This window comes from Eleutherodactylus coqui, chromosome 1 (assembly GCF_035609145.1).
Source record: "Eleutherodactylus coqui strain aEleCoq1 chromosome 1, aEleCoq1.hap1, whole genome shotgun sequence".
NCBI classification, from domain to species: domain Eukaryota; kingdom Metazoa; phylum Chordata; class Amphibia; order Anura; family Eleutherodactylidae; genus Eleutherodactylus; species Eleutherodactylus coqui.
The window spans coordinates 38,961,585-38,981,757 of record NC_089837.1 but is presented as its reverse complement, the minus strand read 5'-3'; the positions used below and the strand labels follow the sequence as shown (position 1 = coordinate 38,981,757).

Below are 20,173 nucleotides of genomic sequence, written 5' to 3'. Positions count from 1 at the left end.
CCTATATTAGACACATAAGGCTGTCATGTGATGTAACATTCGTTACCATAGAAACAAAAAAAGAACACAAAGCCAAAGACTTATCAGCAGCCCCTCGTATTTGCTTACATTGAGTTCAGTAAAACTTCCCCACTGCAGCCAATGATTGGTCTTAGCAGTGTACAGTTAAAGACTGCTAAAGCCAGAAATTTGTTGCAGGACTTATGTGGTCATCTCCATTCACTTCTATAGAAGTTACAGAAACATCTGAGTATCCATACTTGTGTAAAGACCTGAAACAGGTTCAGAGTCTCATGTTGTAACCAAAGCAGAGAGATAGTATAGTCAAGAAAAGCCAGGGGTCAGTAATGGGTAGATATCTGTTGCAGTACAAGTGAGCAGAAAGGTAGCATAGCCAGAGGTTGATAACGAGAAGATATCTGTTGCAGTACAAGGGAGCAGGCAGGTAGTGTAGTCAGAATGTAGCCAGAGATCGGTAATGGGCAGCAGCAAAGAGGAAGTGGAAGGGCCAGGCTTTTATAGCATGTCCAATTAGGAACAGGGCGGAGCTAAAACATGGACCAGATTGCAGAAGCTGGGAACAAGGCTAAGATCTTGTAGGGGTGCTATCCAAAGGGCAGGTAGATCTGCCGCCTGGAGTAAAGGAGCTCCTGGGCTCATCCTGAAGACTCGACTGATTCTTTAACTTCCATAGTAGTGAATGCACATGGTTCATAGGGATCACCTTTATTCTCCACGTCCCACAGGTAGAACCAATATCTATCACGTATTTATGGCATATCCTCAGAATGTACCATACTGTTGGGAATTTATTTTATTCACTTAATTAGATGAAATATACAAGCTCTATTCAGATGTTGTCCTTTGTTAGATTTGAACATAGAAACAAAGCTAACCACTGGCTGTCTCTACAGATGCAGTGTATTATATAAGCAAACAGGACATAAGATGATCAAATTCATGAAGTGCAGAAAAAGTCTTAAAAAAAGAGAAGGTAAAAAAATAATTTTATAGGAAAAAAAGTAAAAAAAAAAAAACATAATTGAGATCACTGCATTCATGTCTATATGAAAAAATAAGCACATTATTTATCCCACATGGTTAAGACCCCTTTAACTAACAATGTTAAAATTGCAGGTGGGTTACCTATCCCCCCCCCCCCCCCCCGGAAAATTAAAAGTAATTAAAAAAAGTGAATTCACCCAAAAAGTAGCACTGAAAATTACAGTGAGTTGGAAACTATAGACTGCTAAATATAACCTCCATTGTGGGTAAAATATGAGAAGATTTGTGTTTTGGAATGACCAAGTCAGAGTCCTGATCTTAATCCTGTGGAGATTTTGTAGCATGACCTGAAGAGGGCTGTATACACAAGGCATCCCAGAAATATTAATGAACTACAACACATTTGGAGAGAGAAATGGTCCAACAAATTTTATTTTGCTGCTACAGGAAACATTTGTTGAAGTTGATTGCTGTTAAAGGGGGATCTACAATATTTCACACTGGTGACTCATGTTCAGTCTGTGATCTATTAGTATGCCAAGCCTTTTTCACATGTGCTGCTGCTTAGCCCAATTCCTCCCATTCTGTATGGGATTTCTTCATTTTTCTTGCCCAGATCCAGGACTTTGCATTACTCCTTGTTAGGATAAATGACAGTCAGTAACAACCGCGGCATCTGGGTGGTGAGATAGAAAGAATGGCTCCAATTCAAAAGCTTGCTATGGGGCCCAGGGTTTTCTAGTTATGCCTGATACCAGATTGTATAAACTAGTACCAATGTATACCCAAAGGGGTAAGTGAGACAAATACCCTGTACTCATACCTTCCTACCTCGGGATGGCATCAGCACTGATGTAACTTTCAGCAAGGCCCTTCAGCATAGTAATACATTGCAGGGCTCAAAGGGGTTAAAGACGCTGCAGGAAATTTACCGAGAATGGCTAAAAAAAAATGTGTTGCTGCTCTCATTCCTCACGGTGCTCTTGAAAAATGAAGCTTTTGGCTACATGGGAAAACAGGGAATTTTGCATTTATACCGCTTTCATAAATCTCCGGAATGATTCCAACTCATCTTCAATTTCTCCTCCTCCACTCACAATACAGGCGCTCCGCCCCTTATATTCTGATCACATGACGGTGACATCATCACAGGTCCTTCAGCCACCACTTCTCCTCCTCCTCGCTGCTGAGCTCTGATTGGTTGTTTGGGAACCAATCAGGTTGCTGTAATTGCTGAATAGGGCAGAAGTGGTGTGGAAAATGTTAATATATCCACCCCACATGTACTGATCACATGACGACATCATTACAGGTCCTTCGGCCACATATTATCCTCCTCACTGCTGAACTCCGCCCCTTATATCCTGCTCACATGACGGTGACATCATTGCAGGTCCTTCGGCTATTACAGTGTAGCAGGTCCTGCTCCCTGCTGTTATCAGCCAGAGGATATATATATACACATATACAGCACACTGATATCAGCTACATTATATTACAGTATCAGAGCTCTGCGTGTGACTCCGGCCGGCAGGTAAGAGGCGGCGGAGGGTCTTGTGCGGAGGTCAGACACGGTCCATGTGGTTATTACTACAGGGGTGCGGGGGAGGAATGTATGAAGGTCCCAGAGGATGGATGGCGGTGATATACAGAGCTGTGGAAGTGTTCCTGGCCGCTGGGGAGAGAACGCTGCGGAGGAAGAGCGCTGATGAGGCCGGAAGGGATAATAGATTATTCTTGGTAATTACCACAATACAAAGTGACCGAACAAAACAGGAATGTAACCCCATCAGTATTCGGGGTGACGCCCTTCACCTTCACTGCAGCATCAGGTCTTCTAGGGACACTTGCACACAGTTTTTGAAGAGACCTCGGCAGGGAGGTTGTTCCAGACATCTTGGAGATCTAAGCCCAGATCTTCTGTGGATGTCGGCTCGCTCCAATCCTTCTGTCTCTTCATGTAATCCCAGACAGACTGGATGATGTGAGATCCGGGCTCTGTGGGGCCAAATCATCACTTCCAGGACTCCCTGTTCTTCCTTAGGCTGCCTGTCCACGGGCGTTGCAGTATCCTGTGGCGGTTTTCTGACGCCGGGGAGCAGAAGCCAGCTGACAGATCTACGCGGTTAGCCTATCTGACAGATACGCTCACTGACGAGAATCGCGGCAATTCGCAGCATGCCGCAATTGGCCGGCTGCGAGTGGAGAATCGATATAATTCTCCGCTCGTGGACAGGGGGCTGTGCTTTCCATAGCAACGCTATGGAAAGCGTTCACTGCGTTCCCCACAGGGAACGCTGTAAAGATTCGCCCATAGACCGGAGCCCTTACGCTGAAGATAGTTCTTAATAACATTGGTGGATGCTTGGGGTTGTTGTCCTGCTGCAGAATAAATGTGGAACCAATCAGACGCCTCCCTGATGGTGTTACATGATGGGTAAGTATCTGTATTTCTCAGCATTGAGGACCCCATTAATCCTGACCAAATCCCCAAGTCTATTTGCTGAAATGCAGCCCCGACCTTTACTGCTGCCTGTACACACTCATTATTGTACCACTCTTCATTATGCTTCACTGCTATCTGCAGACACTCATTATTGTACCGCTCTCCACCATGCTTCACTGCTGCCTGCAGACACTCATTATTGTACCGCTCTCCACCATGCTTCACTGCTGCCTGCAGACACTCATTATTGTACCGCTCTCCACCATGCTTCACTGCTGCCTGCAGACACTCATTATTGTACCGCTCTCCACCATGCTTCACTGCTGCCTGCAGACACTCATTATTGTACTGCTCTCCACCAGGCTTCACTGCTGCCTACAGACACTCATTATTGTACCACTCTCCACCATGCTTCACTGTTGCCTGCAGACACTCATTATTGTACCGCTCTCCACCATGATTCACTACTGTCTACAGACACTCATTATTGTACTGCTCTCCACCATGCTTCACTGCTGCCTGCAGACACGAATTATTCTACCACTCTATAGGGGTTTTGTTGTAATGACAACATATCCATCTGCTGGCCCGGCCTAAAGTAAAAAAAAGAGGTCATACTTGCCTGTCCCAGAGCCCCGGAAAGTAGCTGAGAGCTGCCATCGGTATCGCTGGTAACTTCCGGGTAGATGGCCTGGCAGAAGTCATGTGTTGTCTGCAGCTAATCAGAGGCTGCAGCATCACTGTACACATTTACATAGAGCATGTGTTGTGAGATAAGTACAGTTATCCTGTAGCCTCTAATTGGCTGCGGGTGACACCTGTCTTCCGCCGGGCCGTCAACCCCAAAGTCGCCACCGATACTGGTATAGCCTCTTCATGGCTGCGCCTATAGCATAATAGCCTCTATAGCTTTATCTATATCCTTATGGCTCTCCCTATAGCCTAATAGCTCTTATGGCTTTGCCTGTGGCCTTATGGCTCTGCCTGAAGCCTTTAAGCCTTTAAGACTTTGCCTATAGCTTTACAGCTCTGCCTGTAGATTGATACTGTTAAGGTTGTGCATCTTTGACTTGTGGTTCTACAGGTTTCCATGAGCACAGCTTCACAGGTGAGGGTTGATTGAGCTGGCTGGGTGTGCTATTTTACACTAGCCAATCCCCTCTGGTCTTCTGCACACATATATACTAGCATCTCTTAGTAGTTGATGCTGGTCATTTTACTGCTTTACTCTGTGTTAATCCCACTTAGAGCTGGTGTTGTGCATATCTAGTCTGTTGTGTCTCTCTCACTTTCCCTGAGGACGCTCTGGACACCTTTCCCTATGTCAGCATGGTGGCTGACTCTCTTTTCCCTCGGTGTGAGGACACTTGGACTAGCTATGGTTTACTATCTGTATGCATGTGAGTTCTGGATGGGGTTCCTGTTCTATGTGGTTTTCATAACCTTGTGTTTTGGTGTGAACAGCGACTTGTTCTGTATGGCTGTGCAGGTGGCCAGACATGAGGTGCGAACTGTCGTGTTCTGTGTTCAGTGTGTTTGAACAGTGTCATGTCCTGTGTCTTGTGCACATCTCCAGGTTCCTAATCGGGGATAGCCAAGTCCCAGATGAAGACAGTGGGGCTGTCCTTATTGGGACAATTACCCCGCTTTTAGGCAGGGATTCCCCACTTTTCCTGATTAGTAATGGGCAGGGATAAGATTTGTTGCAGTTGTATTTGGACACCATCTTGCGTCCATGCTGAGGCGTGGTTCTTTAGTGCGCTGCACGGATGTAGTGGATAACTTTTATAACTTTGCCTACAACCTTATGGCTCTGCCTATAGCTTGATAGCCTTTACAGCTTTGCCTATAGCCTTTTGTGGCTTGGTCTATAGCTTCTTCATGGCTTTGCCTATAGTATAATATCCACAATAGCCTTTGTAGCTTTACCTATAACCGTATTGCTGTTCCTATAGCCTAACTGTCTGTGTGGTCTTGGCCAGTTGTGGCCTTTTGCCTGATGGCCAGTTGTGGCCTTTTGCCTAATGATCTCTTTTGTGAAGGAGATTATATCAGAAATTATATTGGTGTTTGATACAGTCAATCTGCAGCAATTAAACACTTTTACTCCTTTAAATTCACAAACTGGTGACCTAATTGTATGGGCTTCCCTTTGATAGCCTTGTAGTTGTGCCTAGGTATGGCTTTGACTCCTGGTCTCCACATTAATTCGCCTCCATGCAATTGCTGATGGACCATTAGGCCTTAATGAAAATTTGGAGCCCTATCTCTCCTGAATGTGAGGAAGGGGGCGCTGCTGAAGGGCTTCCTGACATAAACGGCCTCCCTGGAAATCCTGATAATGGATGTTGTATGGCAAGGGGGTTTTGGTGGTACTTATCCCTCTTCCTCCTCGGGGATCAGCGGCATCACTCTGCTGTTGTAGCCACAACTCACCACTGGGTCTGGTGACTCTCCATACTGATTCCTGACAGGAATTTGCAGGGCTCCAGACTCCTCTGACGTCTCGACGACAGCTTTCACTGCCACTAACCCTCTCCTCACTATCCGAAGACTGTGTCCCTATGAGAACTCTACTATATGTCACTATTCTCAGGCTCCTACACACTGCATAGACTACACTATCTAGTATATTGGTCATACTGCTCTTTGTTTAGCAGTAAACTCACTGACTAACACTAATTTCTGCCTTTTCACAGGAATCGGCACATTCCCATTGTAGCTGGGGCATTCATAGGAGCCCCAGTTACAGGGAAAAAACAACCCCTGTAGTGACAATAGTCACTAGCAGAGCTGGTCAGGATCTATTATGACCCTGCAGTTCTGCTGTAGCAGGAAAACCCGTTGGTCACGTGACTGCCGGCTCGTGTAGTGGAAGTTGTACTTACACTTTCATTTTCGGGAAAGGAGAAGGCAGGAAGGGTTAAAAACTCCTCCTGTCTTCTCCTTCGGGTTACCAGCTGTGACTAACAGCTGACAACCCCGACATGCTTCTGATTGATTGCAGGAGCAGAGGCTTTAAACCCTTGCCATATTTTTCTATCGGCTGGGTTTAAAGCCAAGGACCAAGCGCCATAAATTTACTGTGCTTGGTCCTTAATGAGTTAACTGCCGGCGGTACCAGAGCCCTTCAGTTAATCCAGTTCTCTTGTATTCTTTTTTTTTTTTTATAAATCAGGTTTATTAAGTTTTTGGTTTTTAATCACAATACAAATGCATAAAATATTTGCAAATACTGGGTTATGGTAACAGTAGGGAAAGGAAACATGGTTAAGCATTCAAATTGCGTAATCTTTTGCAACAGTACATATTGCCAGGTTCCTAGAATATATGATCGGGGCTCCCCCCTTCACCCCGGAGCCAAGTCGCCCGCGGGTGCGGAGGGGGGGTCCCCGAGGGGGGCTAGGTCCCCGTTTAAACTTAGGTCTTACAATCTCTAGAAAAACTCTAACCAAACGGGCGCTAACATATTCTGAATATTGGTGGGAAGAGGAGGGGGGGGCGGTAAAGAGGGGTTGGAAGGAGGGGGGGGGGTAGAGATAGGGGTGTCGGGTAACCAGGCAGAGGGGTTTTTGGCGCTGAGTCTCCGCCCTGGTGTCGTTAGCTGTCACTCTCTCTCTTACCGCGGGTCTACGGAGTCCTCCACATCAGTGCGGCTTCCCTCTCACGACCGGCTTCCAGCGTCCGAGGTCCGATAGCCTCCCCTACACTCCCAAGACATCATCTCCCATCCTCTCAATGGGGACATTTTTGGCCTGTCACTCCCGGGGCTGTGCCCCCTCTCAGGTCTCTCAACCCAGGGAGGTTTAAGTCTGCTGGCTACCTCTCCTCAACTCCCTCCAGGGGTACCATGTGATTATAAAGTCCTCCTGTGTGTTCCTAGACCAGCTTGTCAGCTCTTCTAGATCGCATATTAAGTCTACCTTATCTCTCCATTGGTTTAAGGAGGGGGGAGATTGTTGCAGCCAGTGAAGTGGGATTAGTGCTTTTGCAGCGTCAAGTAGGTGGGCTAACAATTTATGCTTGTGGGGATGGAAGTTTGCGGAGGGCCTCCAGAGAAAGATTATGTCCGGAGTGATTTTGAAATTGGTAGAACGTTTTCTCAAGTCACCCTCCACTCCCTCCCAAAAGGGTGTTATTTTCGGACATTCCCACCAGATGTGGAGATAGGAGCCGATGTCGTTGTTGCATCTCCAGCATATGTTGTTGGGCGCTAAGTTGTAATCTTTAAGCCATTGGGGGGTTTTGTACCACCTTGTGAGAAGCTTATAATGGCTTTCTTGCATTAGGACACAGGGGGATAGGCCGTAGGCTGTTTTCAGGATGAGTTGGGTTTCTTTTGTTGAAAGGGAGATCTTTAGTTCTTTTTCCCAAGAGCTTATAAAGCTGGGCTTAGATATTCGGGGAGGGGCTATGTAATTCTTGCGGATATAAGAGATTTTTTGTTTTGCGTTATTTACTTCAGTTGTTTTTTCGAATACGGTTTTAGGTCTAGATGACCTGAATTTGGCTAGAAATTCGTTTATTACTTTTTTAGCATGTGATACCTGTAGAAAGGAAAGCTTGTTATTTGGGGCTAGTGTTGTGACGATATCTTCTGTGGATTTATGAGACAGTAGCTGTATGTCCTTAATTTTAGTTCCCTTAAATTGCTTCCATATGCTTACGGAGCCAGGGTCAGGTTCCTTTCCAAGCAGTCTAATCAGACAACCGATTGGTGCTAAGGGGGAGGGGTCTGGGGCTAGTTCGCCTTTAAATTTGTCCCATGTTTCGCATGGTCCCCTTATAAGCGGGTCAAAGTTTTTTGCCCTGTATTTGGGCTTCTTAGGAGTCCATAAGTCCACCACCAACGACTCCCCATAGGAAGCAGACGCTATTTCCTGTAGCAGGGGATCTCTGGTAGGGTGTGTCAGCTCCAACCAGTAATTAATCTGTACTGAGTGGAAGTAGTCTTGGAAATTCGGTAAGTCTATACCTCCCTCCGTTCTCCTCTTGATCAGTAGGTTATATGCTAGCCTAGGTTTTTTTTGTTTCCAGACGAAGCTCGTGCATAGTGAGCGCAGAGTTTTGAAGAACGAAGTCGGGAGGTGTATTGGAATCATCCGCATTTTGTAAAGTGCTACAGGGAGGATATACGATTTTAAAATATTCTTTCTCCCGAACCACGAGAGGGAGGGAAGGTCACATGTTTTCAGTAAGCTTTTGAGTTGGTCAATTAGGGGCTGGAAGTTACGGGCGTAAAGATCTTCTGTTCTCTTGGTCAGTTTAATCCCCAGGTAGTCTACTTCTGATTCTGACCATTTGAAGGGTGAGCTGGATCTCAACTGGGAGCACTGCAGTTCCGGGATTGATATGTTTAAGATTATGGATTTGGCAAAATTTACTTTGAAGTTTGACAGGGAACCAAAATCACGCAGTAGTGAAGTTAGTCTGGGTATGCTCCTCTCAGGTTTGGTAACTACAAACATCACGTCGTCCGCGAATGCTGCCGTATGCAATGTATTCGAGTTTATGCGGAGACCTGCTATATTAGGGTCCTGTCTAACCCACTGCAAGAGAGGTTCCATCGTGAGGATGAAAAGCGTAGGAGACAGCGGGCACCCTTGACGTGTCCCGTTTCGGATCTCGAACGTGGGAGATAGTGTCTCATTAATTTTTAATCTGGCGTGGGGAGCTGCGTATAGGGAAAAAATAGCCGAAATAAATGCTGGGGGAAATTTAAGACGTATTAGAACTCTTTCCATGAAGATCCAGCTCACCCTATCAAAGGCCTTCTCGGCATCCGTGCTGACGAAGGCCATCGGTATTTTCTGACTACGGGCGTATTTGGAGGCATGGAGCAATCTCAGACAGTTTTCTTTGCCCTCCCTGTCTTTCACGAAGCCGGCTTGTTCTGGATTGATCAGATTTGGGATGAAGTCTCCTATTCTTCTAGCTAACAATTTGGCCCAGATCTTGACGTCCAGGTTGATCAGCGATATTGGCCTAAAGCTACTGCATTGTTCGGGGTCTTTGCCCTCTTTATGAATAAGGGTAATATGTGCCTCTTGTGCCTGTCTGGCAAGAGGGGCCCCGCTCAACAGAGCGTTAAAAGTCTCCGTTAATCGGGGTAATAATTGTGGCTTAAAAACTTTGTAATAATTTAAAGAAAGACCGTCAGGACCTGGGCTTTTCCCTTGCGGGATGGAATCGATGACTTCCTCCACCTCCCTGCTCGTGATCGGGGACAAAAGTGTGATAGCGTCTGTCTCATTAAGATTCTTCAAGTCCAAGGACTTCAGGAATGCGTCTATTCTATCCGGGGAGCCCTGACTAGAGGAGAAGGGCTCAGATTCTTCCAGATTATACAATTGGGAGTAGAATTGGGTAAATTCTTTAGCTATGTCGTTGGTAGTGGTCACTCTGGTTCCTATACTTGTCTTTATTGAGAGGATTGCATTACGAGTTTTAGTTTTTTTCAGCATTGCTGTTGTTATTTTACTCCCACGGTTCCCGTGGGCGTAGAAGGCCTGCTTAAGATACATGTGTTTTTTGTTGAATTTTTCAGTGAGGCATGAGCGGAGGTGGTATCTCAAGGAAGTTAATTCCTCAAGTTTGTTTTTGGACTGGGAGAGTTTTGCGACACTTTCTAGCCTTGCGATCTGTGATAGTAGGGAGTCTATTTCTTTTTGTTTTTGTCGCTTAACTCTTGTGCCCACCGCTATGAGCAGGCCTCTTACGTAGGCCTTGTGCGCCTCCCACACCATAGGGGCCGCGACGCTGCCCTCCATGTTGTTTTTAAAATACTCTTCTAGCAAGTCTCCTAGTCTGTTTTTTTCCTCTATTGGGGTGAGAAGTGAGTCGTTCAATCTCCATCTCCACTCCCCGGGGGTCACCTGTTGAATGTGGACGTCTATATAAACCGGAGCATGGTCAGAGACCGTGACCGGTCCTATGTGGGCTTTTTTCAGGTGAGGTGCCAGGTTGGCAGAGACAAAGAGATAGTCTAATCTCTGATAGGAGGAGTATATTGATGAAAAGTGGGAGAAATCTTTGTCTGCGGGGTGAAGGTATCTCCAAGTGTCTAGGACTCCCAGGTCTTGTAGGGACCGGTGTAACTTTTTAAGCTTAGCCTGAGGGGTCTGGGAGCGTCCTGTTGAGGAGTCGAGAAGGGGATTTAAGGTGACATTTAGGTCCCCCCCTAGAATTATATGGCCTTCCGCAAATTGTTTGATGATCTCGAGCTGTTTGACCAGCCAGGGTACTTGATCATTATTAGGGGCGTAGAGATTTGCGATAGTTAGTTTAGTATTTTCTACTGAGCCCTTAATAACTATAACCCTTCCCTCCTCATCTATGTATTTGTTATCTAATTTGAAAGGGATAGATTTGTGCAAAAGGATAGCTACCCCTTTAGAGGCTGAGTTTGGATGGTTGTTGTGAAAATGTTGCTGGAAGCCAAGCCCCGGGAGTGGGAAGTGCCTGTCCCCCTTAAAATGTGTCTCCTGGAGTAGGAGAATCTTAGGTTTCTTTTGTTTTAATAGGTGAGCTATGTTGTGTCTCTTACCTGGGGAGTTCAGACCCCGGACGTTGAAGGTCGCGAAGCGCACCGATGCCATACTCCCGCAAGATATTCGCGTGGAAGTTTTTCCTGTTGGAGAAGCGAAAGAAGACAGGGAGAGTGAGAGCACCACCGAGCCCGACCAGTCTTTGGTTTCCAAATGTGAATGTGTCTGGAATGCAGGAGGAGGGGAAGGTAGGAGGGGTAGGATAACAAGTGGGAAAGATAGAGGGGAGGGTGTATTAGGGTACCGTTTGTGTACCAGGCAACCCCCGTGAAGTCACAAGGGTTTCGGTAGTGGGGTCAGGGATTAATACGAAGGTATCTTAGGTAATTCTTTGAGTCGTTTCAGTAGTAGTGATGTGGGGTATTTGTTAGTGGGTAACAATCTCAGATGGGGTTTGCCCAGGTGAGGGGCCTACTCCATCGCACCAAAGAGGGTTAGCAGAGGGGGTGGAGAGCGTTAGGAAGAGATTATAAACATTACAATGTCTCCATTGTTTCGAACAATATATATCAAACCATGAGGTAACCGAACTTCAGGTATTCGGGATGGCGATCCTCTGCGAGTCAGAGGTCGTTTAAACTATTCTCCCAGAGGGAGTGGAAATGTCCTCTACTTCAGGTGTCTTCTTGTGATGTTCCGTCTTTACTTTTCTTTCTTTTGCCCCTCGGGGATTTGGAGCTCGCCGTGGAGAGTCCCGTACCCGGGGGGGTCAGCAAGGGGAAGGACGGGAGTTCCGGCAGAGGGAGCCAGTTTGGAACTTCAATCGGTTCTATTTCTAGAATATGCCAGCTTCTCTGCAGGTCATCTGGTGTGCGGATGTTAATTCTGCGTCCTCTGAGATTAATTCCTAGACCAAATGGGAACAGCCACGAGTATCTTATGTCTCTTGCCCTTAAAGCTTCTAGTAGAGGCCTCAAAGCGCGGCGTTTGGCCAAAGTAGATGGAGCTAGGTCTTGGAATAGGTGAATTGCTGCCCCCTCGTAAAGCAGGTCTTTGGTGTTTCTTGACGCCTCCAGGATTGCTTGCGCGTCCGGAAAGGTCAGGAGCTTGCAAATTGTGTCTCTGGGTGGGTCTGCTCCAGATGGGGGGGGTCTCAGGGACCTGTGGATCCTCTCAATTGAAATTCGTGAGGCTCTCTCGTGGCCAAGGAGCAGAACAAATATTTCCATGGCGACCTTTGGAAGCGCTTCTGCAGCCCATGATTCTGGCAAGCCTTTTATTCTTATATTGTTGCGCCTGTTTCGATTTTCCAGGTCTTCTTGCATAGTAAGGGCCTGATTAAGGTAGTGGTGTTGTTCTATTACTACCTGCGCCAGTTCAGTAGAGTGTGTAGATATGTTTGCTGCCGAAGTCTCCAATGCCTCTACTCTTCCGCTCATTGACTTTAAGTCTTCTTTAATGACTGAGAGGTCGGACATGATGGGTCTTACTGCATTTGTAATAAGGTCTCTCATGAAACTTCGTGAGAGTTGTTCGCCTTCCTCTCCCTCTGAAGAGGCTTCTTCCTCTCTCTCAGTGCTGAGGGGTGTTGATGTTGGGAGGTTCAACGCTTTTTTGCTGGTCGGATGAGGTGATCTTGAAGTTCTTTCTTTCAGAAATCTTTGCATGTCGGTTTGGCTTTTGGTTGGACGAGGAGTATCTAGTATGTCGCTGCTCCTGTCTCTATTGTTCTTACCCATACTGCTATGAGGTTGGCTTGTCAGAAGTGTTTTTGAGTAATACGATGGAGCCCCCTCACACGGTGCGCTCCCACTAGGTGGACATTATTTGTGCGGGGCTTGTGCCGCTGCTTGGGAAGAAGTTGTTTGCAATCTGGAACTTTGTTCGCTGTTGGCGGTAAAAAATTCTCGGCGTCCTATATGGATGGCTTGGTCGGAGTAGAATAACGCTTTATGGGCGATTTTGTACGTCCGGGCTCCAGGGAGGGCTTGCTTTTCCAGTAGGGGCTAAATAGGTGATTAATTCGGCCCTCGGGACGCTTTTTCCTAGGAATCAGGGGGAGCAGTTGTATGTTTTTAATGCTCCGGCTTTTTGTCGGGGGATGTGTTGATCTTGTTGGCCCTTAAAGGGATCGGTAATCAGCTGTAGAGCTCTGTTCAGAGAGTTCCGCAAAAAATTCAGGCTAGGCCTGTGACGAGATTGTTCTGTTGCGCAAAATGGGGGCTGGTCTTCCGAGTTTGGGAGGTGAAGGAGGCTAACCAGATTGCCCTGGGTGGGCTGCTGGTAGTTGAAAGTCCTTAGAATCAGATAGTTACACCCTTGCAGACTCGTGTGCGCACTGTCCCTTTCACTATGCGTTGTCAGTGCGATTTGAGGGGCGTTTTTTGCAGGGTTATGCAGGGGTTCCCTGTGATGGGCCTGTGTTGACTTGGCAGTAAGTTAGTGCTTCCTCAGCACAGGGTGGTTGTAGCTGTTTTCCCCCTCCCTTCTGTACTGTAACAGCGCCCAGGGAGTCAGGGGTTAAGTGGCACCAATCCTCTTCTGCTTATCTGGCTGGGGGGATGGGCAGGTGCGCTCTTTTCTGGTGTGAGTATGGGGGAGGGCCGCTCCTATTGTCAGCGGGGAATGGCGGGAAGGCCGTGATAGCGGGGGTATGGGGGGGGGCTGCGGGACCGTGCTGTAGTATCAGGCAATACTTGCTGTGTATCAGATTAGGTGCCCCCGGGTGTATCCGGTCCGCCGAGTGCTTTGCAGCTGCTGCTGTTGGCGTCGGCTTCTCCTATCCTGCGCCCGCTTCCCGTCCTCCTCAGTGCCTCTTTTCTGGCTCTCCTGGCGGTCTGCACCTACCCCCTCCTGTCGGTTCAAGGCTGGTAAGCCTCCCCGGAATGCCTCCTCGGGTGCGCTGCTTGAATGGGGTCGGATCGCCCGGTTGCGTCGCGCGTCTCTGCTCCGGGCGCGAAAATTTAGGCCCCGGCTTCCGGCCAGTAGCTAGGCCTCGGCGAACTGCTTTTCCCGGTGGGGGTCCGGAGGGTCTCTTTTTGCTCCCCAGCGGTCAGAGTAGCTAATGCTGGTGTTGAGCAGGGCGTCCGTGGGTTAGATGAGCCCGAAAAGTCCCTCCAACTGCCACGGATTGCAGGAGCAGCGGCTCCGTGCGTCTGCTCTCTCTGCCCGCTAGGCCACGCCCCCCCAGTTCTCTTGTATTCTCATCCAAAGCAGTCCTTCTCCCGAATGACCCACCAAGGATGGACAAAGAAAGAAATGATGTTACCATAAGAATATTAAACTTCACCCTGGAGATCATCTACCTGCTGACCGGAGAGGTAAACGTTTCTATATTTCTATGATACTTATTGTATTATGTAACAAGTCAGACTAAGGGAAGAGAAAATCCATTCTAGGAAGTAATAGGAACAATCCAGTGTCCTGTATAATGGCTTCCAGACCTCCCAAGTGAGGGAGAACTAAAGAACTGAGCAGCAGAGAATGTGAAGATCGGCCACCGATATGGTCAGTTCTGTATGGTGGGAACCAATGAACTGATAGTAATGTTGTAGGAGCAGTGAAAATTCAGCTTCTCTTATTCTAATAATGTGCCCCCTCTCAAACAGCGTGTCTACCTACCATTTCTTGCATTAAGGAGGGGCGTCCAGAGATGGCAGAGCTCAAAGCGCTTGGCCATCTCCAGCTAACATACTGCAAAGAATGGGGCGGTAGTGCAGTGTCCCATAGGGTGCCTCTGGACACAGGGCATACGTTGAGGTGCTGGGAGGGTAGAGGGGACACTTATCATGGTGGCACTTACCAGGCTCCCTCCCTGAGGGACACAGATAGCTTCGGTCAGAGCAGCGCTGGGCTTCTTCCGGACACCCCTAGGAGAGGGATGGCCAATAAACATGGAAACAGGGTATAAAATTGTCACGGGTGACGCCACCATTCCGTTACCCACCGGAATTACCCTGGGCGGTAAATAAAGGAGCCGCAGACAGAGGTAAAGTACCTCAGTTCCCTGGGAACGGTCAGAGCCTGGCAAAACGTTACTTGCAGAAAACTGTGTACAAGGCACAAATTGCAAAAGACGGCCATGCAGGCAAAACAGCAGATTTGAGGTCAGGGAAGAAACAGAATGACACCAGTCCTGCAGTCTCCGTTATCTGCCAGGAACAGCTCCTGGCAGGGAATTCTCAGAGGAGGATAGGGGTAGGGTCACTTCACAGACACTCAAGTAGGTCTGTTCCTCTGCACAGTGATCTCGGCCTTTTCTCACTCTCAATTTCTCTCTCTCTTAATTCTAGACTCTAGGGATGAGCGAGTATACTCGCTAAGGCACTACTCGCTCGAGTAATGTGCCTTAGCCGAGTATCTCCCTGCTCGTCCCGAAAGATTCGGGGGCCGCCGCAGCTGACAGGTGAGTTGCGGCGGGGAGCGGGGCAGAGCGGGCGGGAGAGAGAGATCTCCCCTCCGTTCCTCCCTGCTCTCCCCCGCAGCTCCCCGCCCCGTGGCGGCACCCGAATCTTTCGGGACGAGCGGGGAGATACTCGGCTATGGCACATTACTCGAGCGAATAGTGCCTTAGCGAGTATACTCGCTCATCCCTACTAGACTCCCTACCATAGCCAAATCACTCATACGTAAAGACAACATAGGTCATGTGACTAGACAAATATTGATACATATGCAGGCATTTCTTAGTCTCATGCAAGCATTAACCTCTCACTTGCTGCAGCTGTGCAATACACATAACAAAATGACTAGACAACTCCTCACAGCGCATCTACAAAAGACATGACCTGTATGACATTTATGGAGGGGCGATGACATAGATTTCTGGCCACTATAGTAGTATACATGCTTGTCTGTCAGATGTCTCACCAGACCACTATATGTTGGGGTCACCATCTCCCTCTTTCTACTGAGGGAGGAATACTGCGTTCAGTTCTCTACATGTCTCTCTCCATATACAGGATTACACAGTAGTGAAGAAGACATCGGATGATGGTACGACTCCCAACAGCCATCTCCATGAGTCAGGAGGATGGAGCAGGAGCCAGAGCCCCATCACAGAGGCCCCTCCTCACTTACCGATACATGAGCAGAAGATCCTAGAACTCACCAACAAGATCACTGAGCTGCTGACTGGAGAGGTGACCCTGCTGGGAATGCTGGGTAATTATACAGTAACAGCACTAGAGGAGTCTGGGTAATGACGGTATCATTGTGTTGTCAGGTTACTATAAGGTGTCAGGACGTCGCTGTCTATTTCTCCATGGAGGAGTGGGAGTATGTAGAAGAACACAAGGATCTGTACAAGGATGTCCTGATGGAGAACCACCCGCTTTTTACATCAGAAGGTAACCAGATATAGATATACTATTGGCATTATTATTTCATGGGTATGTGGTATGTGTAGGATTTGTCACCCAACGTGACCTCATTTAGGGCTTTTTCACTAATCTCTCTTTGAGTATAAGCACCAACCTTACTTCCTAGCCATACTTTTTTTTTATAGCGATCAGTATGGGATCTAACAGGGAATCGGTCACCTGGCTTCTGCTGCCCGAACCACGTTGTGCCTCTTTTTCAGAGCTATACTAAAAGCATAAAAAATATGCTGACACATGATCTGCATAGAGTTGGAGGTCCATCACCGGGCTTTCCTTTATATCTCTTATGTTTTTTCATTTTTGCACATTTTTGTAAAAAAAAAATACTTTAGGGTGGGATTTTATACTGTGGGATTTTTAAAAATAATGGGGCTTATTTAGGAATGCTGTGTAAAAGTTAAACAGTACAAACATAGACTAGATGGCCTTATAATGCACCAGATTTATCACAGTAGCTCTGCTGAATGGTAGATCTGTCGCATAAAAAGACTATCTAGTCTAAGGTTAAAACATGTTTTAATTGGCTTAGTTTGGAGAAAAAAAATTGCTCTAATATTTTGGTACGATTTGCCACAATTTGGTTCAGTTATTAGCGCAATTTAGGTCATGCCCTCATTTCACAAATCCATGCTCCTATTTTGGAAGAGTTGGAAAAAGTGTCCAAATGTGTATAAAAATACATAGTAAATGTGGGGCAAAGCATGTAAGACAGTTTTCTGATGCAATTTGGAGAGGAGATGAAACGTTTTACTGGAGGACTCTGCATTTAAACCCCGACGTGTTCCTCCTCCATGGACTTTCCCCGGCTTCTGCACATGCGCCCGCCTGCAAAATGGCGGATGCAAGCACAGGAGCTGGGGAGGAGCCTGGAAATTCTAAATCTCCTTGCTACCAAAGGTTCGCCAAGAGCCTGGAACAGTGACCGGTGGTCTCGTTGAGTGATTCTCGGTGACAAAGAGGTAGCGATCTACTTAGGCCGGTCTCACATGACCGTTTGGGCCCCGTTGTGCATAGAGACATAATATTAGGGCCACAATGTGGATGTTTCTGAACACAGGAAAAACAGGTGTATCCATTTTGGCATTGTAAATCCTCATTTTTATGTGCTATAGAAAACTAAAATGGCTTTAAAATGGCATATTTGCAAAAACATAAAATTTAAATGTTGCTAAATTGCATTAAGTCCTGAAAAACAACTGTGAGGTCAAAATACTCCTGACACCCCTCAGTGAATACATTAAGGGGTATAGTTTTTAAAATGTGGTCATATGTGGGGTTATCGATCATTCTGACACCTATGAACCTTTCAATCTTCGGTTGGTGCAGGAAAACAAAGTGTTCCTCAAAATGTTGATAATCAATTTTACATTTCTACGTTTCCTAAATGGTTAAAAAAATAAAGTTTTTCAAATGTGCCTCCAGAATAAAGGAGATGGAATAAATCCTCCACAGTGCCACCTACTGAAAGGCAGCATTCCTTCGAGTCAAAGTGGGACTTTTTATACAAGTCTTGCTACAATGACTGGGAATCAAAAGCAAAGCCAGACTCCATGTACATACAGCTGTTTCCGGGTTATTGCCCATCATCAGTGTACAGTAGGAGTCTGGCTTTTGCTAGTGAGAGGCCAGGGACAGGGGTCAGAAACGCTCTTTTCTCCTTAGGGAGAGCAACTATATACTATAAATAAGTGAGGAGACTCAAATGGCCACCTCAAATGGTCTCCTCACTTATTTATAGTATATAGTTGCTCTCCCTAAGGAGAAAAGAGCGTTTCTGACCCCTGTCCCTGGCCTCTCACTAGCAAAAGCCAGACTCCTACTGTACACTGATGATGGGCAATAACCCGGAAACAGCTGTATGTACATGGGGTCTGGCTTTGCTTTTGATTCCCAGTCATTGTAGCAAGACTTGTATAAAAAGTCCCACTTTGACTCGAAGGAATGCTGCCTTTCAGTAGGTGGCACTGTGGAGGATTTATTCCATCTCCCTTATTTGCATATTACCCAGAGGAGCGTGCGTGGCCATTTGAGTCTCCTCACTTATTTATAGTATATAGTTGCTCTCCCTAAGGAGAAAAGAGCGTTTCTGACTCCAGAATAAAGTAAACAGATGGAAATATATGTATCATTAAAACACAGTATGTCTGCACATGTTTGAGAAATTACAATTGAAAGTGTGAAAAAAATGACAATTTTTCAGATTTCCAAAATTTGGCTTGGTCATTAAGGCGCAAACAGGCTTGGTTACTAAGGGGGTTAAATAAAGCTTAAGTATAAATAAAAAGGGAAAGGCCTCAATTAGTACATTGGATCTTGCTACAGAACTGAGGAGGTAAAGGGTCTTCCTGACTCTAAAAGAGATCTGGGGGGTTCCTGTTTTCTCTCCGGACGGGAGGCGGTCTTCCACTGGTGCGGTCATGGACTCATAGAAAACGGAGTGCTAGTAAAGTAATCTTGTTGTTTCCAGTGTTCTGTATCCATTACACTGCTGGAAACTACTACAGCAATCTCATGACGTTCATTGTACACTTTATCACTTAAGACAATCATTGTACTTGGCTTTCATATCTGCATGAATGGCACTTGACTACTAGAGACTGTGTTTGTCAACCATAGTCACATAAATGATGAATGACACATGGCTGATGCAGGAGCTTCTGGTACCGGAGTATGGAGGCACTTGGGGTTAAGTAGGTATTTTTTACTGAAATGATGCTCATTCGCACTTTGGTTGGTTTATCTTATCTTCTATAGTCTTTGTATTGCTTCAAGTAATATTCCTACTTCACACAAGATATGTCATAAATGTCTGATCAATACTGGACCCATGTCTGAAACCCGCACTTATTTTGAAAAATGCCCGTCCCCCTCAACCACATTCTGGCTTACCACCACTGCCTGAGATTACGGAATCAGCTAAACTGCTGTTGTACACTGTTTCTGTAACTATCATAGAAGTGAAAGGAAATTGCATGAACAGCGTAGCACAGCGAACTGCCAGCAGCACCAGAACCCTTTGGTTTATCCAGTTCTCTCGTATTCTCATCCAAAGCAGTCCTTCTCCCGAATGACCCACCAAGGATGGACAAAGCAAGAAATGACGTTACCATAAGAATATTAAACTTCACCCTGGAGATCATCTACCTGCTGACCGGAGAGGTAAACGTTTCTATATTTCTATGATACTTATTGTATTATGTAACAAGTCAGACTAAGGGAAGAGAAAATCCATTCTAGAAAGTATTAGGAACAATCCAGTGTCCTGTATAACGGCTTCCAGACCTTCCAAGTGAGGGAGAACTAAAGAACTGAACCGCAGAGAATGTGAAGATCGGCCACCAATATGGTCAGTTCTGTATGGTGGGAACCAATGAGCTAATAGTAATGTTGTAGGAGCAATGAGTATCCAGCTTTTCGCATTGTAATGCGCCCCTTCTCAAACAGCGTGCCTATTTACCATTTCTTGTATTGAGGAGGGGCTTCCAGAGATGGCAGAGTTCAAAGCAAAGGGCTATCTACAGCTGACACATTGCAAAGAATGGGTGGTAGTATGCATGCTTGGCTGCCAAATATCTTACTAGAGCTCTATACGATTGGGTCACAATCTCTTTCTTTCTACTGTGGGATGAATACTGGGTTCAGTCCTCTACATATCGCTCTCCTTACACAGGATTACATATTAGTAAAGAAGACATCGGGTGACGGTACGACTCCCAACAACCATCTCCATCCGTCAGGAGGATGGAGCAGGAGCCAGAGCCCCATCACAGAGGCTTCTCCTCACTTACCGATACATGAGCAGAAGATCCTAGAACTCACCAACAAGATCACTGAGCTGCTGACTGGAGAGGTGA

At 46.5% G+C, this 20,173-nt stretch overlaps 1 protein-coding gene across 1 annotated transcript in view; it reads left to right on the top strand.

The window, feature by feature from the left end:
- The window catches only part of LOC136607684 (zinc finger protein 271-like), a 521,708-nt gene that overhangs the window by 114,604 nt on the left and 386,931 nt on the right, over positions 1–20,173 (top strand). The window contains exons 5-9 of the mRNA XM_066589056.1: positions 14,155–14,258; positions 15,900–16,079; positions 16,163–16,286; positions 19,372–19,478; positions 19,990–20,169. Coding sequence (XP_066445153.1) covers positions 14,155–14,258; positions 15,900–16,079; positions 16,163–16,286; positions 19,372–19,478; positions 19,990–20,169 — 695 coding nt within the window. The remainder of the gene's footprint in view (positions 1–14,154; positions 14,259–15,899; positions 16,080–16,162; positions 16,287–19,371; positions 19,479–19,989; positions 20,170–20,173) is intronic.